General features: G+C 42.2%; 1 protein-coding gene across 1 annotated transcript in view; it reads right to left on the reverse strand.

Moving 5' to 3' along the window:
- cpxm2 (carboxypeptidase X (M14 family), member 2) overlaps positions 1-25,118 on the reverse strand; it is a 57,589-nt gene extending 32,471 nt beyond the window's left edge. Inside the window, exons 1-4 of the mRNA XM_033610743.2 lie at positions 24,402-25,118; positions 16,775-16,876; positions 8,716-8,825; positions 3,956-4,095 (exon numbers count right to left, since the gene is read on the reverse strand). Coding sequence (XP_033466634.1) covers positions 3,956-4,095; positions 8,716-8,825; positions 16,775-16,876; positions 24,402-24,684 — 635 coding nt within the window. The 5' untranslated portion in view covers positions 24,685-25,118. The remainder of the gene's footprint in view (positions 1-3,955; positions 4,096-8,715; positions 8,826-16,774; positions 16,877-24,401) is intronic.
- Between the last annotated feature and the right edge of the window lie 2,520 nt (positions 25,119-27,638).

The following is a 27,638-nucleotide window of genomic DNA, read 5'->3' on the forward strand; positions in this document are numbered from 1 at the left end:
TATATTATAATTATTTTTTCACTGATTTATTTCTTGTCAGCCCAGTTAATCTCACTTGTTAACTTGATTCGAACAAACTTAATTCACTTGTTTTACCAACTGAAGTAATTATTTGGTCAAAAGTTTTTTTTTGTTTTTTTTTCTTATTTATTTATTTATTTGTTTGTTTATTTATTCATTTATTTATTGCCATAATGCTTTATTTTTTTATATAGTTTTTTTTTAATATTTATATATATTTTTTATTTATTTATTTATTTATTGTAGTTAAATTTACGCCATTACTGCCTCGATGCTTTATTGACACAAACGTGATTGAATTTGACCCAGGGATTTTTAGTGTGAAGTATGTTAGAAAGGGTGCTACTCTACAGTTATACATAACATATTCTAACTTCATAGTATTAAAGTAACACACACTCTGGCACAGTAATTGAAGCAATGGGAATGTTAAGTCGGGTCCTATATTTAGAGCAAATGTTTAATAATGTCTGCATACTCAAAAAAGACCCGCAGACTTTATGTACTGAGCCGAGGCAGTGGGAGGTGAGATTATGCCCATCTCTTTGTATTTAGAAGTTAAACACATAGGTTGCCATGGAGACCTGATGGTACTATAATATCTTCACAGACACTGTTAGCAGCGCACAGCAGACTCATGCTATGTCAGTAAACACTTACTGTAAATATAATTAAAGTGCTGAAATGTGTAAAGTTTAAACGATAATCCCTACTTTTTATCTTCCTCTTCTTTCCCTCATCATCTGAGCGTGATGAACAAGCCGACAGTGCTGTAAAATATTTATTTCTCCTGCGTTATTTTTCTAATGTGGTGACCTTTTAAGAGAGATGAAAGAATGAGGCAGTGCTCCAATCAATCAAATTCATAAATCCCTAATCCCACAGTGAAGGGATCAGAAAAGACTTGTGAAAAGGGCAAATGCCAGCGAGGGTTCTGCTGCGCCATGTGCACCAGATTGAAAAGCTTGTTTTGTTTATATTTGTGAGGTAGAATTTTCCAGTTGGCTTTACAGGAAAATCCAAGAATCGTTTAAAGTTCTGGAACAATTATTGCTGTCTGTCTACATCCAGGTTTAGTTTCCCATAGTTATATTCAAACTTGTGCCATAATGTAATTAGATTTTTGGCCGTTTATTGTGTTTGGATTTTGATTAGCCATGCAAGCTCTGGGTCCACCACTTTCGTCTAGACCAACTTTATTAGTGGATGGATTGACATGGAATTTTGCACAGATATTTGTGGGCCCCAGAGGATGAATCCTACTTACTTTGATGATTCCCTGTTTACCATAGCGTCACCATGAGTTTTGACTTTTGTGGTTTTAGTAAATGTCTCAACAACTATTGGATTGGTTTCCATGAAATTCAGTGCACAGAAGCTCCAGTTTATTACAGTTCATTTCAAATCCAGTGCTGTGCAGCTCTGACCCATTTATGCATTCACATACAGTGGTTACCACTTTGTATTAAAATCCCCTGCTTATATTAATGATAGCATGACTGTAGTTTCCTAGTTAATGAAGCCTAAGCTTGACACTCTCATATCCCTCTCGTAATCCACAAAAATGATACGAAAAACTCCACAGGATCCTCTTGGTTCAGTTCAACTGTTTACTTCAAAAAATAAACCACGGTACAAAAGTTATCCACACGAAAACAAAAAAGAGAATAAGATAATGACAAGAATAACGAGGTCAAAAAACTGTGTGGCTCCACTCCACTTGCCTGACTGCCTGTCTCCTGCGGTAACCACACCCACCACGATACTTAAGTTTCAACAGGCAATTAAATATGCAAACTTACTAGCGAACCTCAGTATACTCACTAATATCACACAAAACCTTACAATTGAGAATTTTTAACCTTTTAACTTAACCATACACATATTTTTAAATGTAAGGAATTAAACCATGAACGTACTACTCTGTATATATGAGCTGTAAATATTTTAACCTGAAATAGTCATTTTTGTCAGAATAAACATAAATTGTCACCAGAAAATATGAACTTAAATTACCATCCACATATGAATGAAATCAGAATGAATTTAGGCTTCTACAATGACAATATAGAACAATTAAATAGCCTAAACCATTTACAATAAATAAATAACCTTGGACATGGAGAGGGACAGGCAGAGGATCAACGTCTGATAATTATGAGCTATGGATAAATATTTTTGGGGTTATGACATTAAACACAATCGACAAGTATTGAGGTTAGCACGACAAACAGAATGGCGTGCGATTAAATCACTATGACGAACGCAAATTAATACACCGGAGCTGGAAGGCCCACCTGCTGGTTCCTGGTGTGCCGCTCAGCTACAGCAGCACCGGAGAGAGAGTTATACATAAGAACGGGACGGTGTGCTGGTGTTGTTCTGCATTTTTTGTAGAGGATGCGAATGGAAACACGTCCAACATATACTAACATCACCCAGATGTGTCGATCACTGGGACAAGGAAAAAACAAACTGGAGACCAGCTCTTTATCCCTGCTGCTTTCTAGCAGCCTTAGGACGCAAAAGCAGGACAGGATATGTTGTAGACGTTGAGGGTTTATTAATGGAAACACACTGAACATGATAACGCACAGCAGGCTATGCCATCACCCAGATTTGCAAATTACCAGCTGCACCCTTATTGTAGTGTAACCTTCAGGGGTTGTTGTTTTTCAGTGTGGATCAGTGTGGATAAATGAAAAATGAAAACAATAAACAGTGTATTTTGGGTGGTAACGTTTAACGTGACGTTTAAAATCCTGTTGGTAGCATGTTACCTTACTTTATTACTGCTAAAATGTAATATATTACTTTAAGGCATTAACCCCAACACTGGTTATGCCACTGAGTAATGTTTTTGCTGAACATTATGATGTCACAGTGAATCTGACCTTTGACCTTTTGGATATAAAATGTCATCACTTCATCATTTCATTCTATTGGACATTTGTGTGAAATTTTGTTTTAGTTAACGTATGAATTCTTGAGTTACGGCCAAAAACTAGTTTTGTGAGGTCACAGTTACCTTGACCTTTGACCACCAAATTTATTTCATTCATTTTTGAGCTCATGTGGACATTTATGCCAGATTTGAAAAAATATGGATACAGATGTATGGACGGACAACCCCAAAACGTAATGCCTCCAGCCAGGGCTGCCGCTGAAGCGGACACCTGATAAAATCTGACATAGCTCAAAAAGATCCATGGTTAATGTGCTGGATCATCAATATATGAGAGCTTTCTTTTCTCGTTTTAGAAAATTGAATGTTCTCTTAATACAACCTTCAAACACCAGAGCCTGGGTTTAAACCAACTGATGCCATATTTCCACTGCATGGTACGTTACAGCACGGCCCTACTCAACTCACTCTTTGTGGTACTACCTCGGAGGAGGTTTGGAGCAAGCTGAACTCATACTAAAAGTTGGAGTTAAAAGACTGCAGACCACTGATTGGTCTGAGAATCGTCACTGGGACATCCTTTACAAACCCACCATTTTTAAATAGCCTAGCTACCATCAATAGCAGCCACATATTTTCCTTCTCTCGACCTAAACAACCTGCACAATTATGCCATAAATTACACCATACAAATGATGAAATGCAGGAGTTCCCCTGTTTGGTTGCAGATGGAAGGATTCAGTCAGTGTGGCATTGAAGATGATGTCACAGCTGATTCATGCGGCGTTGCTGTGGCAACCAGATGAGAATCCGGCCTACGCTAAGCAGTTACTTTCTGTAGTTGAAAACAAAAGTTAAAAAAGGACCTGGTACCAAGAGTGAGTCAAATTGAGCCGTACTCTGTGGTGGAAATAGATCTGGCACAAAATCCGACCCCTACATTCATCCTTTAAAGTTAGCTTGGACGAGAAAATCCTCGTCCTCCACCATCTGCATCTCTGCGTGCATGTCTGCGGGGTTCCTACTCACGACCAGAGGGAGCTCCTGCCTTGTGTGATGACCCCTGTGAACTTTGTCAGCCTCCTGGCATCCACCTCGAACCACTGCAGCGGGTCATCCCTCCCAGCGCACCAGGCCCCGTCATAGAGGTCATCTTCATAAAGGCCAGCCTGCGGGCCAGAAACAGCCGTGTGGAGCAGAATTTTATTCCAGATGTCCATGTGGAGACACAAACACACAGTCTGTGTATGTTGCAACACAGTGACTGGTAATGCTGACCGCCTCCGTGTTGCTTGTTTTTGTTACATATTTATTGAAGGAGTTAACAGAGGAGAGGGTGAAGCATGCAAAAGTCAACAAGGCTAAGATGTTAAGAGTTTATTCTGTGTCTTCTAACGTGACAAAGGCAGCATAGCTACTGTACATTTTGGTTACATCACCCGAAATAGACTGGATGATACTTAAATTGGGTGAACAAAGGCAAAAACAAAGCCAGTGAGGGTGAGTTATGGGAATGAACACAGGACACATCTGTGAGACAGGGCTGAGCGTTGAAATCACTGTCTGGGCTTTTTCCTCCCCATTTCCCAGCATTCAACGGTCTCAGTGTACGTGATACCGATGGAACGTGAGGACACATTTTCTTGACACTTGCTCTGTTCAACAGCTGAAAATGTTAAATTAATTATGATCCATAAAACACCACTCTCTCCGTGAAGCGCGCGCTGGGCCAGTTGACAGTGTTGGCTCAGAGCGACATGTGTGAACAGTCACACACATGCTGCGTGTGTGCTGACAGGTCACATCGTTCATCTTCTTTGTCCAAATGTTAACATCACAATGACATACTGCAGCCACATGCTGACTGCATGCTATCGCTGCCTCTTTATAGTGACTGTCAGGTCTCTTTGATGTACACTGGCTCATTATTTAAAGATGTGAACACATGAGAATGGGACTTGGCATAATTTATAAACATTTATGTATACTCACGTCAAAGACAGTGGCGTAGAGGAGGGTATACGCAGGATGCAGGGTATACCCTCCTCTTTTTCTGTCTCTGTCTCTAGGAGAGTGAACCCACCTCCTCCTCTGTAACCTACCCATCTACCTAGCTGTACACCCCCCTCATCAACTACCACTACAGGGTGCATTATGTCAGTTCAAGGGAAAACTCGTCACCTTTAATGTGGATGTCCGCTCCGTGTTGAGCGTAAATCTTGTCCACTGAAGAATAAATTCCTCAGTGAGAGCTACATTGACAGAGAAGGCTGCAGATCTGTCGTTCTTCCTGCATCCAGCACCATCATTTGTCACCCCCAGTAGCCCGAGGGTGTGCTCTAGATGCTGCTAAAAAACAGGACTTCCTTGTTCTCCTCACTTGTATTGCACATTAGCTATGTTTCCAAATGCAAATATGGCATCCAAAAATATGAGTGCAGAGGATGTTGTGGACGAGGATACATTTTTCTGAGTTTTGGCTGTCTCAGATCTTCAGCCGTATTTATTCAAGCCAAAGTATGCAGCTGTAGTAATGCAGTAGAGAGCCGACAAGGCTGCAGCTGCATTAGCCTTGTGAGAGGATATGGCCGACCAGGACCACTCAGGACCTGAGTTGCCTTTGGGTATCAGAAGCTTGCACGAAATGCATCCTAGTAAATGTACTGTAGGCACTGCTGTCATCGCTATACTCGCAGGAGAATTCAGCTTTCTCTGTCAGTAGCACGCACTGACGGATTTATGGCTTCAGTTGGCTACCCTAAACATCAGCAATGATTTGACATCCACATAAAAGATGGTGAGTTCTTCCTTTAAGTTTAGAACTGGGACAAAACGTTCCTTACTTTACATTTAAAGTCTTTATCGAAGTCTTTAACATGAAAAAGTAAATCTGGGGCAGGCAGTTTTATTTTGGTGTCATGGGGCAAAATTCCCATAATTACCTACATTGTAATTCAAGTGGTCTGGGAGAAAACTAGACTTCTGCACCTCCGCCTGGCACTGCTTTCAAGCTTTAGAAAATCTAGCCCATGACTGGAGACTCTGGCCAATCACAGGTCATGAAAGAGAGAGAGGGCGTTCCTATTGGCTGATCTACAAATGTACGTCCCTTCAGTGAAAGCCTCAATTGGGGAGTATCCTGCAGAGAAGGCCTGACAACAAATTAAATAAAACACAAGTTAATATCGGTGCTGCATTTCAGTGATGGAGAGATAATGTTGCTTATAGAGCCATTTCAAGTTCATGCTTATGTAGCTAACGTTAGCTAAAGAATCAAATCTCGTCCTCCTCGTCACTTCCCACCACTACAGACAACCTTACCAGAAGGAGAGCAGCAGCAGCTCTGGGAACTGACCCACAGTTATGGCTGCAGCAACCCAAATTCAACCTGTGCTGAGGGATCAGACTAACCTGGAAATCCAGATGCCCCGCCCCTAGCAAATTCTAATTTGCTCTGCACGGGGATCTGGCCCCGACGAGCAGAGCCCAGTGAATCGCCATCGGACCAATCAGATCAGTCTATCTGACAGAGGCGGGCTCTGTGCGGGCGTAACATGATGAGGACAGCGCTGCGCTGTAGGAGTCGAAAAGTAAACAGCCAAGACGGCAGCTGACGAAGGACCGCGTCCATTCAACTTAGCTTTGGAAGAAACACTAAGCCAACTACACTTAGGAACAGAAGACTGCCCTAGAAGCCTTCGTTTCCAGGAAGGACGTTTTTGCCGTTTTGCCGATGGGATACGGCAAAAGCATAATATATCAGTTAGCCCCACTGGTCGGCAAAGCAATGGGGCTTAGTGCAATGAATACGTCACCTTGTTTTTTGCTCTGATTGGCCATCGTGCTATCCAATTGCGTGCAGCGGCATTTAATATGCCTCAGTTAGTGCCGCCCCTTGGGTAGGAAGGGTGTATTGGTGAGGGTCAGACTCAAAATCTTTCTAGATTTGAGTCTGGATTTCCAGGCTCGGATCAGACAGCTCCAACTCCCCGAAAACTTTCTGTTGCTGCCGTTACACAGGTTAGACCTGGTGCTAATGCTGGCCACCAGCCTGCTATTACACCCAGGGAAACAGTGGCAGGGGGTAAGCCAGGGGGACTGCAGGGTGCTCACCAGCTAAACTTTGTCTCATTTTTCTTCTGATAAACAGAGAAAGAGGGGGACTGAGTGAATGTGTTGTGCATACCTCTGCAACAAAATAAGATTGAATAAATAACACACTTGGTTACTGTATGAAGCACATGCAAACAGGTGGTCAGATTATCGGAAAACTGCATACCCCAGCTTTAATGAAATAGCATTTGTCCTGTACCTCTGAAGAAATATAAGAAATATTGGATGGATTTGGATTTTGGATTTAGAGCTGGATTTCTGGAAACTAAGTTGGAATCATAGTTCTATAAATATACACATACACTGTACACATCTTCCAAATGTTATCGTGTTGCGTGGCTCAACATATTGATCGATCCAACTTCCTGTCTGGATCCAAGTCCAAAATGGAAAAGATAAAAAATATGTTTCACATGTGTACAAATGAAAACTAAACAATCTAAACGATACCCAGGCTTTCATTTGCAGGCAGCTAGAAGGAGCACGTCCCAGCCAAGACGTAACTGTTAGCTGCCTTGAACCAAATTCCTAAAGCAAAAATGCATGTCTAAGTTTACTGCTGAACGATTTGTGAGATTTGCAAATAAATACTTCTGCCAAGCCGGAGTCTGTTCTGTGTACTGTTTGTCTGTCAGTTAGCAGAATATGTCACAACTTTGTTGACTGATTTTGAATGAAATATGGAGGGTGATTACTTTTTGGTGCCAGTCCTGATCCAGGTGCAGACCAAGGACCTTTTTTCTGCAGGGTAACGGCACAATTTTCACTTTCTGAACATTTCTTTAACAACTATTACAAATTTAGAGGGTGTCATTTTCGTCTTGTCGAGTATTTCAGTTGTTCATGTTTCACTGTGTCCCCGAAAAAGAAAGTTAAATTCATCACAGAGCTGTTGGTGTCTGGAATTTAAACAAACTGTAGCAAGCTATGAAAGTGGAAATAAACCAAGCTCACTGGCCACAGGCCCGATTCAACAGGCAACATCTGCTTTCTATGTTTTTCCTCCTGATTTACAGATAATTGTTCTCTACAACGGACACTATCTCTGCCTGTCTATGATCCCTGACAGGCACTCACACACAGAGGTGCACACACACACACACACACACACACACACACACCCAACAAACAAATCTTTTGTTTTGTTGATTCCTGAAACATAATGCCTTGCCGTCTTGTGCGGATTAAGAGGGCATGTGTGCATGTTTCACTAACTGTGTGGCTCCGGAGCAGCGCAGCCTGCAGAAGACGAGGCGCGTTGCAGACTGTACACATGCTAATACCCCCACAACACAGCTTGCACTAACAGGAAATACCTTTTCTCCCAGATGCCAGTCTTCTCTGTTAGGTTTGGGAATGTGCCCCTGGTTTGATTGCAACATTATTTTCTTTGCTGAGATGAGTATTAAAAATATGCTGAAGCAGAATGATAATGTCATTCACAGTTATCGCGGCCGGCATCTTTTCATGAAGCTGGAATATGAACTTAAAGTGATCCTGAAATTAAAAGATGCTATCTATGGATCATATTTCTGTTGTATTGCAGCTTTGTGGGGGGAAAAAGACGCTTTTATGGAAGCTTCAGAGGAAAGGTGAGATCGCCCAGGGTAAAATACGAGCCCCAACATTTCTGCTAAGCTTGCCCAAGCTACCAGCACTTTGCATTCCCAGCTTACCTGAATGTTAAGACGACCTCTGTGTGCACCAAGGCCGTAGCGTTTTGTAGTTGAAGCGTGAAGCTGGAAATCATCAATCTTCAATGTCTCCAGTCCCATGGGAGGGCACTCTGGGTAACGAGAATGATAAATTGGTCTGTGATGGTGATGGTAATGTTATGTATCATGTGGTGCATTGCTTACAGCACAGTATAGCTCCTGACTTCTTGATTCGATAGTAATGAGCAATTTAGATTTTTTGCACAGCGAGCTCAAATGTGTGAAGCAAACGAGACAGCAGCTGCAGTGTGTTTGTTAATGAGAAGGTCTATTAATAGGAGCTTTATACAGAAAATGTACTGTAGTCGACACACAGCGAACAACCAACTGTTTCATTCCTAATTAGAGCAGACAGTGATTGCTATTATGGCGGCCATTATCAGTGTTGCTGTTTCTTCATCTGCCTCCGAACCAAACAACTCAAAATGGAAACTCTTCACATCTTGAAATATTCTCTTCAAATGAGTCTAATTTGCAGCTAATTTCATCACCTGTTAAAAACAAACAAAGACAAGTTCATGTGCATCAAATGTTTCCCACACTATTTTTTTCTGAAACCCAAACTACAGCAGGTGAGCCTGTGTGACTGAAATGGAGTCTAACAGCGTGACGAAGGCTTTGATGTCTAAACTGTTATGAATTTCAAATTGTTTCAATCTTCACAGATGATTAATGACTGTACACTATGAATGCTTCCTTTCTTGTAATTTTGCATCTTATCGCAGCCATCTCACTGCACCCTGAATTCCTGATTAAACTGTTGAAGTGGCGAAGGCAGTATCATGAAAGGGAGAAAATGGGAAACTGCAGCAGCTGCGGCTGCAAACCTGTCAAGCATGTTTAGAGGTACTGGTGAAAGAGATATATAATTTGATGAAAGAAAGATACTTCAGTGTCAGAAGGGTTTGAATTAATAAAAGCTCTATTCTTACATTGCTGAATACCTACGCAGGACAGTTCACCCCAAAATCAAAATACATATTTTTCCTCTTACCTGTAGTGCTGTTTATCAGTCTAGATTGTTTTGGTGTGAGTTGCAGAGTGTTGGAGATATCAGCCGTAGAGATGTCTGCCTTCTCTTGAATATAATGGAACATTTGAAAATCCCAACAGCAATGTCTCTTTCCGGAAAACATGACCTGGTTACTCAAGATAATCCACAGACTTTGCTGTGAGCAGTTTCATGTAGGAACTATTTTCTTTCTACTGAACAACACCTGCCAACTATCACTGTATAAACTTAACCTACGTTAACGTTACGTAGGTTAAGTTTAGGAAGAGAAACACGGTGATGGCTTATCTTAAAAATAACACTTGGTTTCACACAGGCCTGAACACCTGTCTCCTGGGTGAAAGTCCTGTGTTTTGTGACCGTGCACTGTCACGAGCATGAGCTTCTAATCGATGAGTGGATGCACACTTCCCTCTGCGCAGTAATATGGTTGGCAGGTGTATATTTTACAATGGTTCATAGTCCCTCAAATTAGCGCCCAATGAATTACATAACATACCTATCATGAAGTTATGGAGGAAAGGTTTAGGAAAAAAAACATGGTGGTGAAGTAACTTAAGATGACTCAAAGTTAACTAAATTTCACCTGGTTCTGAGTGCCCATATCTTCAGGAAAGTCCCTGGAGAAAATCCTGTGTTTTGTAACATATCTGCCACCCAACCTCTGACCTTACAGTGCCACTTCCTTCTTTACTCATGTCACATGATTGCAGCCTCCCAAAAACTACACACGAATTACTGACTCATAATTACATGGGATATTTACAAATTTAGTCTCTCCTCCATGAGTAGATGCACACTTCCTTCTGCACGGTGATACAGTTGGTGGGTGTAATTCAGTAGAAAGAAAATATTTCCCACATGAAACTGCTCACAACAAGGTCTGTGGATTACCTCGAGTAACCAGGTCATGATTTCTGGAAAGAGACATTGCAGTTGAGTTTTTCAAATGCATTATTTTATGCGCTGAGCACCACAAGTGCCATGTAATTCCATTATATTTGAGAGAAGGCAGACATCTCTACAGCTGATATCTCCTCACTCGGCAACTCAGAACAATCTTGACCGACAAGTAGCACCACCAACACTATAATCCCAACTTGTCAAATACCACTGATTTGTCAGAGGACCTACACTTCAAAATATGATGCGCTACATACCCTTCTGGATCACTTTTGGATGCTCAAGGTCGGCATGTCAATTTACGCTTGTTACATGCACCGTGTGTTACCGGCTCACCCTTTTTCCCCTTTAAGGATGCTGGCCTTGAAAGTAACGTGAGGGTGTGATGTGTAATTCATTGTGTATGTGGAGGGAAGCAGTTCTCTCGGGGTGTCATGGTGAAGACGCGTGCAGCAAGTAGTGATGATAGCAGTAGAGTTAAGTGTCTGTATAAGCTCAGGGCTACTGTTTGACCTCATGAGAAAGCCATGTTTGTTGTTTTGTGGTGAAGACTGCAATAAAGCCATTGCTGTGAATGGCACCCGAACACCTCACCATCCTTCCTTCCTTCCGCAGAGTGGTCGAAGCTAGCAACCAGCTAATAATGAGCCAAGTTAAAATTAATGTAAATAAACCAGGGTGTTCTCAACTACAGTTCAGAGCCGGTAAGCTGTCACTTAGAGAGGTAACGTGTCTTTTCAAAATACACTTCTCTTTTCACAGTAAACGTGCAGTTTCTGCTCGTTACATGCATTCAGTCTTTTTCAAAATAAACGTACACCTCGTTTTTTACGGTTATGTCATCTAGGCAAAAAAAGGTTCATGGTTAGGTTTAGAAAAAACATCAAAGTCTGCCTTAAAATAAGAAGGTTTTTTACTATCGTACAGTTAGTACATCTGTAGGTACGTCACGTGATATACGACACTAGTTTAGCTACCCATAATGGTACATTACGTTGCTATTAAAATAACTCGATTGACTTTTGGTTTCACACATGAAATAAACGGCGGACTCCAGGGTGAAAGTCCAGAGTTTGTTTGCAGACTTTCTTGCTTTTTTTACTACGGTAGTTGCCGGTCACAAACTGCTGCTGCCCGGTTGCTGTGAAGGGTGTCTCTGTGCACTGTCGGAGTCTGACGTCAAGATCCACTGACTAAGCGGTGGTAATTTGACGAGTTGGGATTGAGAACGACCTGGCACTTCAGGTAAAAAGAAAAATATGTATTTTGGATTTGGGGGTGAACTGTCCCTTTAATGCATGCCCACTGTATCCTTAAACACTGGTATGTGCTGTAGACTGAGAGTCTGTTTGGTGCCAGTCCTATTAGCAGACACTGGATGAGCTGACAAACGGGTCAAAATCATAAAAAGTTGTTGGATCCTTCAAGACCTTTTGCACGACATAGTTCCCTTAGAGCACTCCAGCAATTTTAAATTGCTCTTCCATAAAGTTGGGACACAGATAGATTAAAAAAAGAAATCAAAGCAGCAGAGGCTGAGGTATCCTGAATTTTAGTTCGTGCTGTGGTTCCAACAAGCGACCTAATAATGTCTTTTTGTTTGACCTGTGCTGTTTGTCATTCTGTGTTTTCAGGTCTCCAAGCTGAGATAACCCTGATGACATCACCCTGATGATGGTTATTTAGGTCAGACCTGACTCTCATGTTTCCACTTCACAATCACATGGTCATTACTGTGGAAGATTAGACTACTGATAATGTGCAGGTATCCTCTAAGCCCAAACCAAAGGATGTGAGTAATCTACAATGCAACAACTCCCAAAGTTCATATCTTTACTGGCAGTCCAGACCATGGCAATTAGCAGTCATCCATATGACTAATCATCTTGTAATTAAGTCCTTGAGTATGGCAATTATCCAGTAACGCCCACTGATGCCACAGCAACGGTTTGGCAGGCGTGCAGCCATCTTCGAGGCACTCCGCCTTCATTGTAGAAAAACACAGTCTTTAAAAGAGAAGGCTGCACATCACTTAAGAATGTTTTCATTTGCTGCTGGAGGGAGTTTGCAGTTCATTTGAACAAATGCCTGTCTTTAAGTGATTGCAGAGACCAAGCTGGTGTTCACTAAATGGAGCTCTTTGTGTGAGATTGGCTCATCTTTTACACTACAATGGATATCAACCAGTGAGTGCCAAACGGCTAAATCAAGGTCGGTGTGTGAAATCCCCGCTGCCCAACAGCTCTTTGGGTCAGATCATGCCGTTTGCAGACTTCCCCGGATCACGGCGATAGAATTTCAGAGCAAGAATTTCCGACTGGGCACCGGTCTGTTTGTACATGCAGCATATGTTGCGCATGTTGCTGTCATACAGCCAGGACTGTCTTCGCACATGCACATTCACAAGTGTAACAGGCACAGAGAAGACGAAGACATTTTCTCTGAGAATACTGTAGGTTTTTTACTTTTGCTTTTACAGGATGTATGCATGTGAAGTCCTGCAGTATATTTGAGCCATAAAGGAAGCTGGCTTTGCATCGTGTAACTGTTCCAGCAGCCTGATATGAGCCTGACACACTGAGGACCGTCAATCACATGAACCAGGATTTGTAAAGACGCCAGAGACAGAGAAGATCGGCATCCAAAATCCACACATGCATGAGACAATTTATGTTTAGTGCATAAAGCAAATTCATTCCTGCTGTAAAGCTGAGGAGTAAAACTTGATTAACTAGCCACTGGTAACTAAGGCCGGTTAGTGTAGTATTCACAGTAACTCTATACAGCAATAAAGCACATGTGCTGATACTTGTGACCCTGTATTCCTATATTTAAAACCCTCCGTCCGTGGAATCTGTCCACAGACTTCCTGAATGGAGGGAACATGAGGGACAACCAAGCCCTCAAAGCAGCCCAAAGGATGGAGGTTAGCAGGGCAAAAATAAATGGGTTCCTGCCATGTTGCAAAGCCCTAAATCATTATCACCATCTGAATGCAATCCTTCACGGAGGACCCACACAGGGACAAAGCATCTGGCCATAACAGTAATGTGTAATAGAAAAGACAAAACAGACATATGTTGCTATCGAGGCCACTTGGGATGTTACTGCTGAGGCAGGAAGTTTAGTGGGATTTGTACATTATGAGATCTTTATTCACATCTGGTGGTGCGGTATTGAAATACTTTAAATGTTTTAATCCTCATGTTTATGTACTGAAAGCTTCAAACTGCTTTAGTCAAGCACCGTACCAAGTGGTGTCTGTACACTTGAGGCGAGACTAACCTTTGCTGCACAGTGGCTCCTGTGAACAAAAATGGCAGCATATTAAATTTGCATGTTGTCCAAAAATGGAAAAGTCTGAACAACTTTTTTGGCATCAGCGCCCAGCAACCAACAACTTCCATTTGAATGAATCAGTCGCCATCTTGGAACAGTTTTCAGTAAGAATGGGACAGCAAGTCGGAAATGACAATCATGTTTCTTGTTGTAGTTTTGTGACAAAACCACTGAGTGACTATGAGCAAATAAACTTTCAATTTCAATTTCAATTTATTTATTTAAAAAGGGACAGTGCATATTAATGAACTCATTCTACGACAGGAAACAGCACCTGAAAATAAAAGCTTGTGCTGGACATTCATTGTACTTCAAAATAAAGTGTGTTTAACAAACTTGACTTATTCGCAAGTCATTTGCAGTCCATTCAGAATGGGCCCTCAACCCACCAGATGGGAGCCATTGACCTAGAGTTTAAAAACGTTAGCTAACAATAGCCAACATAAGCTACTAGTCATACCAGACTAAGTAAGGCTGTAACAACCCAGGTCGTCCAACACTAACACATTCTCACTTTGACCTCGTCCCAAATTGATATTTGGTCATGGACTTTCTACGTCGAAATATTGCGTGCAAGGTAGCCTGGATGTGTTTGTTGTTGACGTTCTGGGACACCGTGTCAACTTCAGCCTGTTACATGCAATGTCTGTTGTCAAAATACACTTCCGTGTTCACAGGAAATGTACAGTTTGCATACAGTCTCTTTCAAAATAAATCTACAACATCGGTACAACACTGGGAATTAGCTTCTTTTTTTTTCTTCAACAACAAGCGTATGCTGTTACATTGAGGCAACAAAATCACGTGGTCGGGTTTAGGCAACAAAACCACATGTTAAGGTTTCGAAAAAAAATAAATAACAGGGTTTGGCTTTACATACAAACAGGAAGCAAACACCAGCCTCCTGGGTGAAAGTCGGTGGTTGTTGGACCCATCCACCACACCTTCCATCCACCCTACTGGTACTTTTCGACCCTGTAACTTACGTTGTTGTCTGGGTTAGGGTTTCTTTCTAGCGACGCTGGGCACCGTTAAACAATAACAGCAACCGGCCACGTATCATGCCAATGTGAAAAGATAGCTTTTTTCATCTGTGTCTGATACTGGAAGTCACTGCCCAAGCGCCGCTATTCGACAACTTTGGAATGAGACCAGGTTGCAAATATAGACATTTGTCACATCTCTCGCTGTTTCATAGCTACGCACAGGGCGTCCTTTAGCGTTTCTGTTGTGAAACGGTCACAGTTAGGTTTAGGCATCAAAATACTTAGGTTAACGAATGACCATGCCTTGGGATAAAATAAGCATGTTTACAAAACCTGACATAAATACATGTCATGAGTGATGTCAGTGCGCGATAACCGTACGTAACTAACATAACATCATGTTAACACTGACCTATGGTTTCACACATGACACAAACTGTGGTCTCTTTGATGAAAGTCTGGTTTTGTTTGACCTATACGCCTCCTTCCAGCCCTACACAGTCTCTCTTTCTTCCTTTCATTGAAAAGTGAAGGATTTTTCTTTTACATCAAGACTATTTAACATCATCGCACACTGACCTATGAAACAATCTTTACTTTTCAACAGCCCAAACTTTGCCTCCACAGCTTGACTGTGCACATGTGACAAACTGCAAAATCAGAGCGGAAACATCCTGTTTCAGCACATTTCTGTTACGTCCAATGGGAATAATGAACAAGTATATCTGCTGAATCAAACTTTGAAAATCTGCCCTGGTCTTAGACACCCCTTTAATGAATTCCCTATTGTTACAGTATGTGTGGATGTGGCAGACGCTGAGGTTCTGCTACACCTCCAATAACGGCCAATTAATTACAAATTAGGAGGCTAAACCATTTTTAACGTTGAGGGATGAGGCTGCTTATAGGAAGTGTATAATTTTTACATTTCACATAAATCAGCTGCTACCAGGAGACGCTGAGACAATTTTGGAAAACACATCGGTGTTGAGTCACAGGTTCAGCCGTGAAAACGTGATTTTGGGAGCCTGAGCCTTCCAGATCTCGACTGCGTGGGCTTCTTTGTGCCAGGCGTGTCGGCACGGAGTTCCCATTTTCCAACATGCGAGAATATCCAACTTTCTGCTCCCATTCCCCGGTGCCAAATTAAAAATGGCAGCCTTTCTGTCTGCCTCGGTAGGTTCCTTACAATAGCTGCAACATAAACACATAAATTCACAGTTGGCCACCACAGCCACTCTTAACCTCCCAGAATTATTAAATACAGTTTCCCGTTATGCTAGAGATGCCTGACACTGTGTAAATAAGTCTAATAAGGGCAATACCACCACGTTCAGAGCTGTGGAAAGTTTGAGGTCAAAGCACATGTGCTTTGCCCCTAAATCACGCTCTCAGTCAAGTGAGTTTAATCTGTCATCTGACATGACAGGAAGTCTTCTGGGGCATCCTGGCTGCAGTTAAATAAATATACCATGATGTACTGAAACCAAACACAATGCTTCATAGGCAAAGAAGACATCAGTGCCTCTGTGGCTTGACTCCACTTCTGAGAGCCTCATTTTATAGTGCCAAACTTTTCCTCCCAGGGAAAATGCTCTCTGTAAAACTCTCCCCCTTTCCAAAATATTTGTCATCTGTGAGAGAGTTTGTCTCTTTTTTCTCATCCTAACGGCTCCCGTGAAAGCAGAGAAATGATCCATGCGTGTCAGAGGGAAGATGAATTTTTATGAGATCATGAATTTCCCATAATAAGCCAGAGTGTCACCGATTGTTCACTCACCCTCTTTTAGCGAGCTGTATTGTCCTTCTCCTTCTGAGATGCTGTTTGGGGTTTTCAAGCCGTTCTTCTTGTTCTTGTCTGCCTTTTTGTTGGCTGTTTTCACTGTGGAAGGAAATGACATTAATGCAGGGACAGGTCGAATCACCTTTAAAGGAACAGTATGTAAGATCTAGGGGGATTTAATGGCATTGCAGATTGCAACAGGCTGCAACTTCTCCTGGTTACAATTCCTTCACAGTTCATTGTGCGGGGCATTTGTAGTGGGTGCCGAATTATCAGCAGAGGTTTCTTCCTCTCCGAAACAAATGGACCAGGAGATTGAAACTGGTAAAAAACACAGAATAAAGCTGAATAAAGCCGTTTCACGTTACAAATCAGTGTTTTTCCTACTCTGTTTGGCACACCCCAGATGGGCAGCTACCCCAGCACCTGCTAAAGTGTGCTCACATTTTTTCTCTGATAGCTAAAGATCCAGACGTTCAGGAAGTTTTTATGGGGAGCCGAGTTATCCACAGAGGTCTCTTCTTCTGAAAACAAACATAGATGGTGATCTAAACTGGTAAAAACACCGGATAAAGCAGTTTAATGTTTGATGCTCTCCTGGCGCGAAAATGCAAATGGCCTTATCTAGGGTCAGTGTTTGGGTTGTCCATTTTGAGCTGCCATAGAAACATGGTGCAACATGGCGCAACATGGCAATCTCCTTAAACGAGCAGTAGATATAAGTGGTTCATTCTAAGGTAACGAAAACACAACATTTCTTATTTTCAGGTGATTACACACGAAAGGATACACACTTCTTTTAGTATATTCCATCTCTGCCAATATATCCCCCTACATCCTGCACACTGGACCGTTAAAACTGTTGATTCATTGTTGTTAATGGTGAGGGAGTGTTGACACACACACACACAAAGTATTTGGTTGGATTCAGTCCTACACATATGGATAGATTCAGGATATGGGTCTGAACCAAGAGACAATCTCTGGGCACAGAATTTGAAAACATTTAACTCTTTTGCTCCTCACTTTCAATTACAGTATGTCTCCCACTTACAGTGACTGAGCCAATGCTCATTCAGATCTTTGATACAGTGATACCAGGAGCCTCAAGGTTCGAATCAGTCATGAAAGCAGACTGTACAAGAGGCATGGCGGTAGAACTAGAACATAATTGACAGTAAATTATGGCATGGAAAGTTACATTTTGCTTTGGAAAAGGAGACATGAGCACTGAAAAATAGTTCTCCTGGAAAGTAAAATGCAGGCATTAAAAAAAAATTATTTTGATTTTTTTTTTTTTTTTGATAATCTTTGATAATCTTAAGATTTTTTTCATCATATCACACTTGAAAGAAAGATGTTCTCTTCTTAAGCTGGATTTATACTTGTACGTCAGCTCTATGAAGAGCCTACACCGTAGCCTACACACCTGGCCTACGCCATTGTGAGCAGTTATACTTGTGCGGTGGTGTGTCTGTGTCACTCTGCAGTTACACCTCCAAAACACTAGTTGGCGGTGGAGGTTTCTGTGAAGTGCTGTAAAGTTTAGTTGATTCAAAACACACCCCAAACCATATTTAACGTGGCTTAATAGCAACAAAAATCATATGAATTTAAAGCTAAGTTAAAGTCAAAATGACGCCCTACCTACGACATAGGCTCTATGTTGAAGTAGAGCCTACGCTGTAGCCTGACGTGCACCTTCCCAGAAATGTAACATGTCGCGGTGACGCAGACCTCCTGTCTATTTCTGTAGATGAAACCATTTCCCTCAGTGGAAACAAAGCTTTTATTTACTTTAATTTCACAGATAAGAAACAATAAATTGTGAAGACAATAAAGCCTCCACAAAAATAGCATTTTAAGTTTTGTGTGTGATTTAGCCTGGCTTCATACAGAGCTGCCAAGCGTCACGCTTTGAGTGTGACAGTCACGCAATTTGACCCATTCTCACACTACACGCCACACTTGACATTTCTCACGCTTATATTTCCCCATTCAATACTCTATATTTATTTTTTTCATGATAATAAACTTTGGTCCTCGCGGCTTGCTGTAGTTCGAGTAACTCTGATTGACTGACCGAGATAACCAATCGCAGACCAATCCATCAGTCCTTTGTGCCTAAATCTAACCAACCACGGAAGGCACCACGCAATATAAACCAATCAGAAGCAACGTAAGGCGGGTCTTGGCGTCTCTAACTGTCTTTCACACACAACAGCGCCGACATTTAAAACCCACTCGACGTTCTCCTGCTTGCTAGAAGACGGACGGTAGGTAACTACCCAATTTTGTTCACTGTTGATTCGCTGTTGAGTTTCCTAGTTAATATGTACTGTTTTAAGGCTGCTATAAGTCTATCATTGTCCTGTATTTGTTGCAGAGCTGTGTAACATTTATTTGCCTCTTCTCTTGGCCAGTTCACACTTGAAAAAGAGACTCTAACGTTAGTCTCAATGTGTGTGTGTGTGTGTGTGTGTGTGTGTGTGTGTGTGTGTTAGAGTTACAGACTTGTAAATGTCAATTTAGACCCTCCTAAAGCAGTGTTTCTCAAAATTCTAAATTTCAAGGTCTATCCTTAACTCTGACAGTGTACAAATGGAACCAAATGGACCCCAATGGGTCCATTTGGTTCCATTTGTACACATTTGTACAGACCTTGTAAGGGTCAATTTAGACCCCCCTAAAGGAACCCACAGAGTCCCTGGAATCCACTTTGAGAACCACTGTAAAACTAGCATTAGGAGGCCACAGTACAGGGAGAGCCGCTGGCATGGAGGTGAGGACATCAGTCTTAAGGTATAAATCGACGTTAAAACAGGCCAAATCGATGTTAAAAAAAAATGTTTCCGAACGCATCGTGACACTAAAGTCTCACTCTTGTCATTTTCTGAAACTTGGCAGCCCTGCTTCATATGAGCAGAGGAAATTTCTGCTTGTCGCCAGGCTAATTCATACAATGTAAAATGCCATAGGCTTGTGCTATTAACGTTAGCATGTTATATTTGTTTGGAAAATGTGTTTAGTATAAGACAGTTGTTTTGTCAGTGAACCTTGTGAGTTGTAATGGAGCTGAATTATGTAACTTTACCATTGTTAAATGTTGCTGTTGTCCCTGGCGCCTCTAGGCTAATTTATACAATGTAAAATGCCATAGGCTTGTGCTAATGACGTTAGCATGTTGTATCTGTGGGGAAAATGTTTCCAGATAAAGACAAGTGTTTGTCTGTGAATGCTGCGAGTTATAGTGAAGCTGATTTGTGTACTTGTGTTTGAAATTGTCTCTATTAAGCCATGTTTAATGTGTGTTTGATGTGTGTTTTGAATCAACTAAACTTTACAGCACTTCACAGAAACCCCACCGCCGACTAGTGTTTTGGAGGTGTAACTGCAGAGTGACACAGACACCGCACAAGTATAAATGCTCACTACAGCGTAGGCTACGTGCATAGAGTTGATGCACAAGTATAAATCCCCCCTGAGTATGCAGACTCTATATAAATCACACTCTCTTGCGATCCCATTAAGTGACAGAAAGTTTAAACTGCAAAAGACTGGAAAAAACACGCCGAAAAAGAAGTGACATGAAGAAAAAGATAAGAAGAAGAATGCTACTGAAAAACACATCAGAATGCAAAAGATATAAAAATAAAAGAATTTTAATGTCTCTGTATTATTTGACAGTGGAATTTCTTTCAGTGCCAATGTTCCTTTTTTTAATGCCAAACCTTACTGTCACTGTTCTAGCTCCACAGCGCCGGGGCAGGGAGTCATGGAAGTGAGGCGTGTGCTTTGTATTTGACAGAGTGTCATGTCAGGATAGGCCCCTCGTGATAACAATCCTTCTCACATCTGAAAGTCTTTTCCTCGTCTCATTCTGGGGACAGGTTAAATCCTCCACAATGCTCCCAGCTGTGTATGTGGTTTCAGTGTAACGGATAAAGAGTAGAAGGCTCTGAGATATGATCATCTCGACGCTGGTGAGGTACAGGCAATAATCAGAGAACAAACAAAGTAAATGTCCTGTGTTTAGAATTATACTCAAGTACAAAAGTCTTCAAATAAAAAAAGTTTCATAGTTTGTGAAAAGAATACAATATTTGAGATACAAGATTGTCGCCCTTAATTTTGTCTTTTAACCATAATAAAACAGGAAAATTTGAGGTTATGGAGTGAAATAATTAAAATCCCCAATATAAAAATGTGAGGTTTGACATACTTTTTGTACCTTGGACCATTAAATCCACTATTTTATGCTTTCAGATCAGTTGAAGGTCTCCATGCTTCTCTATAGACTGGGAAAGTTCTCCAACCTTTTTCTTTATCTAACATCCTTCCATCCATCCATCCATTTTCGTAACTGCTTATCCTCTTGAAGGTCAAGGAGGGGCTGGAGCCAGTTGACACTGGGCGAAACGTGTGGTACAACCTGGACAGGTCACCAGACTATAACAGGGCTGACACATAGAGACAACCATTCACACTCACATTCACACCTACGGACAATTTAGAGTTACCAGTTAACCTGCATGCCTTTGGATTGTGGGAGGAAGCTGGAGTACCTGGAGAAAACGCATGCTGTCATCGTCCATAGACATGTCTGTCTTCTCTCTAATATAATGGAACTAGATGGCACTCGGCTTGTGGTGCTAAAAACGCCAAAAAAATGCATTTGAAAAACTCAACAGCAATGTCTCTTTCCAGAAATCATGACCCGGTTACTCAAGATAATCCACAGACCTTGTTGTGAGCAGTTTCAGGTAGGAACTATTGTCTCAGTCTTACTCCTTCTTGCTTCTCATTAGTTAGTTAAGAAACATGTGACCCATAACAAGGAAGTGTAGCCAGGACATTTGGTTGTTGTAAAGCTGCTGAAGTGTGGAGAAAGGTAGGCTGAATCCAAATGTTCCCCCTCTGGACCTGCAGACTGAGCTCTCGCGGACTTCAGTTGTATGTACTGTGTAGCATTTACTGTCGTCATGTAAAGTCTGCGAGGGCAGAGACTGATGGACAGCCCTCGAGACTGTTTTACTTGCTGCTGTTCATATATCCACCTTCGTCCTAGCTGCCATGATACCTTGCGTGAATTATGGGTGCAACTTCCGGCACTAAACCAATACGGGCGATTTCCAATGGTAACAGTTTGTTTACAGGACTCTGTTCTTCTTTCCAAGAGCAGCTGAGAAATATACCTGTTATAGCTCAAACTGGATTATGTGATCATACCAAAGCCATCTCTGACAGCCATCTCAAAGCATTGGGTTTTTTTTTCCTTTGCAAAAACAAAAATGTAGCTTGGGCTGGTTGTTAGTCGTTACAGTAAGACACGGACAGTGCAACAGATACCAGAGCTCCACAAAGACATTTTAGAAAATGCTAAGTTAATATTAGTTAAATATTTGTTAAAAAATAAATCAGCATTTGCTAAACTGAAGGCAAATTACTTTGGAAAAGAACCAGCGCTGACGAGTAGAGTAGCCACTGGGACTAACCACAGACAGTCTATGGGACTAACTAGCTTACTGGTACTTCCGCTATCTCACTGGAAGAAAATGTTTGTATAGACTGTTTCACTGATGCTCTGTTGCTAGGGCAACAGCTTTGGTCCTGTCATTACTGCATTAACAAACATTCTAGCAGGAAGTACCAAGGGACCCATTAGAATGTTTATGTTGTCAAGTTTGAAATGGTCTATATAAGGACAGGACTATAACTCAATAAATTGGGCATTACTGACATTAGAAACCTTCTTTTGTTGTTTTTCAGCCAATTGTTTAGCCTATTTCACTGCATAGCCTGATAGGCTGCAATAATAAAATGTATTTTCAGTCCCTCTACAGCCTATACCTCTACATATCTGTGTATCATGATGTGGTTTAATATTATTTCTGGCCCACACAATTCAAGTATTGAATAGGCCTAACTATCAGTAACTATTTTACACAATCATAGGTTTTTTTTCGACAGTTGAAAAACCCATAATGTCATGTCTGTATTGCAATGAATCATGGCTTATTAAATCACTGAAGTCTGCTGAAGTCTGCACCCCAAGCAGACTCTCTGGAAGTCTGCTGAAAGTCCGCTCGAGGCCTCTTGTGGACTGGATGAATTGTAGCTTTGGGCAGCCCTCAGCACTCCCTGACTTCCTGGGAATGCACCTGCAAAGTTGGCGAGTCTGCAAGTGCGGTAAAGTCCGGACATTTGGATTCAGCCATAAAGTGCTGCTTAGGAGAATATCTATCTCCTTGCTGTGTACTCCCAACAAGAATGACCCAACCACCTCACATCGAACCCTAATGCTACACCTTTGTTGTGTACATGTCACACTGTCATGAGCTTCTCATCCATGAGTCAATGCACGTTTCCTTCTGTGCGGGAGGAAGAAAATAGTTCCCACATGAAACTCCTCACAAGGTCTGAGGATTATCTTGAGTGACCAGGTCATTATTTGGGGGTGAGCTGTTCCTTTAAGTACAGTTTTTCATTTGATTCTGTGACTTGTAACTTCCACTAAAGCTAAACTAAAGCTGTCAGTGATTTTAAGCAGTCCTTGCAGTATTCATGGGCCTCTTACAGCAGTAATGCATCTTGTTGCTATGAAGCAGTGTGATAAACAGCTCTCATCAAAGAGAAGCAGTGACTTCTCAATATTTCTCTGTTATCATATTCCTCCTCTAGTACCACCTGCAGCAGGTATCCCTGCTGAGACACGTGAATCCAGATGCCTGAGACATGAGGTCACTGTCGACACAGCTGCTCTAAATTATCTGCCACCAACCAACTGAAAACCCCTCACGCCTGTTACTGTCTACCAATCGCCTGGCAGGATCTCAAACATACCTACAAACCTGCTACTGCATGTGCTGCGTGTCCCATACAGAGAGCTGTGAGCCGTGTGTTTCTATGTGGATTATAGCAGGACGGCATTGCTTTGGGAAAAAACGTGGATTTCACATGTGTTCTGGCTCCGATGTGTAACGAAGTCCTGACCTCTGCCGTGGGTGAGGCTGTTAATCCTGCTGCTGTGCAGAAGCCGCACAGAGACTCTGATCTATGTGTACGGGGAGGGGAGAGCGGGGAGGAAGACTACCTGAGGAGGTCGTTGTTATTGTTTTTTCGCTGCACATCCATCACCATGTGAATTGAGATCAGCTGCTCGTCTGAAGTCAGCTGAAGTCATGTCCAAAAACTAACTGATTTTTCAGCTTTATGTTGTTCTGAAAATTCCTTTTTTTAAAGTATCAGCTGATTAATAAAAACACAGAAAGGTTTTTTGGGGGTTAACATTTGTGTTTTACTGTTAAAGTCCAAAACACATCCTTACTACTTTTATTTTTACTCTTATTTTGATGAAAATTAATGCCGGAAAAAGCTCAAATGACCAGCCATACACTGTCATCTAGTGGCAACACTGGCTCAGAAAGTTGCTTCAAAACTTTCAGCAGAACTTTGATCTTCTATAATGATTTAAAGACATCATTAGTGCTGATTGGTTGCCTGTGGCACTGTAAAGATGATGTTGTGAAGGACTTCCAGAGCAACAATGCAGTTTTTACTTTTACTACTGAGACTGTGAGAAAGTTCTCAAGTTGTCCGTCTAAAGAGATGTCAGTGCTTTTACCTGATTTTGCATCAGCAGTGGTTTTATCCGTCTGCCTGCTGCTGTCTGCTTTTCCCTTGGGCACTTTCTTGCCAGGGTTTTGGTTGGGGTGCCCACGCCTGTCAGGTATCGAGGCCACAGGCTTCTCCAGCACTTGGACCTGGTTGTACTGCTCTCTTGTCAGCAGCTCCTGCATGTAGTAATCCTCATCCTCACCGGCAGAGCCGCGGCTGAGTTCCGCGAGCCCCACGAGGAGTCCCAGCAGAGCCAGGGGGGTTAGGAGGCTGAGGCGCTGTCTTGTCATGACCCGGGGGATTATCTCCAGCTGTGAGTCCCAATGCCGTCTCCAGAGGAGCCTGCTGCTGCTGCCGGGCTGCGTCCCATCAACTGCTCCCCTTTCCTCTCCCTTCCCACTCCAACACGGAGAGTTCACAAAGTTCTCAGAGCGCTCCAAGTCACTGACGAAAGCAGCGGAGCCAGAGGGTCCATGGACGCCTTAGTCTGGGAAAAATGCAGTGAGGGAGGGAGAAACACAGAGAGCAGGAGATGAGGGAGAGGAGAGGGAAGAGGCAGGGAGACAGACAGTACACTTCTCTCCTTTAGATGCTGGCAGGTGACTCAAAAAGAAACATTTTTTCAGTCTCTGATATAGATTCAAAGCAGTCCAGCCTGCTGACACATTGCAGAGTCATTTTATTGGTGTGGGTAGAAGTAAAACAAAGATAGAAAGCTCTCTGGGACACATACATTGACACATTCAGGATCTGCTTTCATCTCCATCTCCTCCCACCCTGTCTGGGGCAGGCTTTAACCAGAGGAAAGTTTCTTCTTTCCTGTGGGGGGATGAACTTAAACATCTCTTTCTTAACCAGTTTGTAATTCTGTGTGTCCGAGGGAGAAGCAGAGGCGAGTTCCCCTCAACCACATGGGGTGTGTTTAAAGTCCAAACTGGCACAAAATGTGCATTCCCAAACAAACAGTGGCAGCCCTGACCAGTAAATCACACTGGATGTGCAGCTGTTAGTTTAGTACAAAGAGCACTCATTGAAAGTCTTCTAACACCACATGATATCCCTTTGCTGGGAAAGCTAATTAACTGGTTGCTCTTCTTCAAGCTGCCTCATTTGCCGAGGCTGTTACAGCCAGGACCTGTTTGGACTCTGCAGTAATTTGCACATTCACAAGCGGCTGCAATTTAAGCGTACAAAGTCTCTGTGGAGCGTCCGGGCACGTTGCAACACAGGGATGGAGCAATGCCCTGTGTGTCACACCTCATCACATCAGCGCTGTCTGTTCCTCGCGAAGCTGTTTCTCTCCTTCTCTCTCTCCCTCTTTCACACTCACACACACAAACACGACTACAGCAGCTGATGGAGCCTTCCCAAGAAGACAGTAACAAAGCCCAAAGCCAGCAGACAGACTGACACACTCCTGATTAAAACCTTATTTTGCCAGCACAAAAGATTTCTCTTTGTGTTAGATAAAGGTTTCATCACAGGGAGCCCGACGCTGGGAGTTATTTCTAAGCAGAGACTATGATGTCTAGCCCTGGGCTTAAAATATTTAGTCATAAGGAGAAGTGGGATTCCACTGAACATTTGCACAACTAATAAGTACAGCTTTTGACATTTCATCAACCTGAGGCAAGACAAACTAAAGCAGAGATAATAATCAGTGCCCTGCCTGTGCGCTGCCCAATTTAAATGCGCTGGTTCATTACACATAACTGATGTGGATAGACATCGCATGCAGAAAAGTCTGAATAGGTTGTATGGAGATCAGACTTTACACCTGAGACTGAGATGGATTCTGAATAGCAGCTAAAGGAGGCTGAGGCTGCAGGCTAATCACAGACGAACAGGATCTGGAGTGGGTGGACAGCTCGAGGCTGGAAGACTTTATGCTCGGCTGGCACAGTCTTTCGCCAGCGAGGCAGGCATTCGCTGTTCGCCCACTCCTCATCGAGACTACACCCATCCTGAACTGTCTGGGCGGAGGACTGACGGAAGGGGCGAGACGTGGAAGGCAGCCCGGGGAGCTGTAGCATTTTTACATCAAAGGTTTTGAGACAAGGAAAATCCTCCTTTCCTGCACACCTTAAAACAACCACAACAGCAAGAGTGTCAGGGCTCTCCGAATGCACCATTACACTGGAGCTGTGATGCCTCTGGATGGAGGTCTATTTTACAAGAGGAATCACTTTACAGCATGGTAAAGGATTTCTAAACCAATTTGTCTGTCTGTTCACCAGCATTTACAGATGGCAAGGTGACAGAGCTGGCTATGTTTGCAAATTTGTTGTGGCTTTCAGGGTGACTTCTTTAAACCTAGGACTGGTGTCCCTACGTTTTTGTCTCTTGGTAACTAAAGGGAACAACAAAATTTAAAATTGCTCCAGTATTAAGTGAGAGGGCTGCTGCCAGCAGCTGCAAAACAGGCTGCATAGTAACCATTCAGGGCACCATCATTTTCTGCTGTTGCCACTGACATGATGTCTGACTACTTATGGAAAGGATCCCTACAGAGATAGATCCTTTTTGTTTAACCAGAAACAGCCCGAAAAAATCTATTGCCAAACCCACCAGACTCCATTTCAATAAACAATAATTTAATCACAATACTACACACTTCATTCAAAGCCAGCAGAAACAAAACAAAACTCACAAACACCATCTTGCGCCATCTTTTCCACTGTTCCAATAATCACTAACTCACCCAGGTAGCTGTGAAACCATGCTGGCTCTAAAGTATGCACTCTAAAATCACTGTTTATTTAATTGGAGTCTGGTGATTTTGGCAGTAGTGATTTCAGGGTTGTTCATGGTTAAATTCTTTAACCAAAAGGTCTGTCTCTGTTGGGATCCTTTCCGTAATCTTGTCAGAAGCGTATATTAACAGTCTGAGCCTGTCAATGGCAAAAACAAGCACTCACAAACCCTTTCAGTGGACGTACAATGAGGGTGCATGTGACCTGAGTGGTTATGTTGCAGCCTGTTTCACAGCTGTCAGTTGCAGCCGTCAGACTCAATACTGGACTAATTTAAAATATTCTTGTTCCCATTAGTCACTTAGACATAAAAACATTGGAAAATGGGGCCCAGGTTAAAAAATACTACTTTAAAGAAACAGACCCATGGGTCTGAATGAGTTCTGTGATGTAGGTAACTTTTAGGTAGTGCTGTTTGACCAAGATCCTAACTCATATTCTAAAATAAGTTCTGTTGCCCAGTTATGTTTTCACCATTGACAAATTATAGC

The sequence above is a fragment of the Epinephelus lanceolatus genome, chromosome 21 (assembly GCF_041903045.1).
Source record: "Epinephelus lanceolatus isolate andai-2023 chromosome 21, ASM4190304v1, whole genome shotgun sequence".
Lineage (NCBI taxonomy): Eukaryota > Metazoa > Chordata > Actinopteri > Perciformes > Serranidae > Epinephelus > Epinephelus lanceolatus.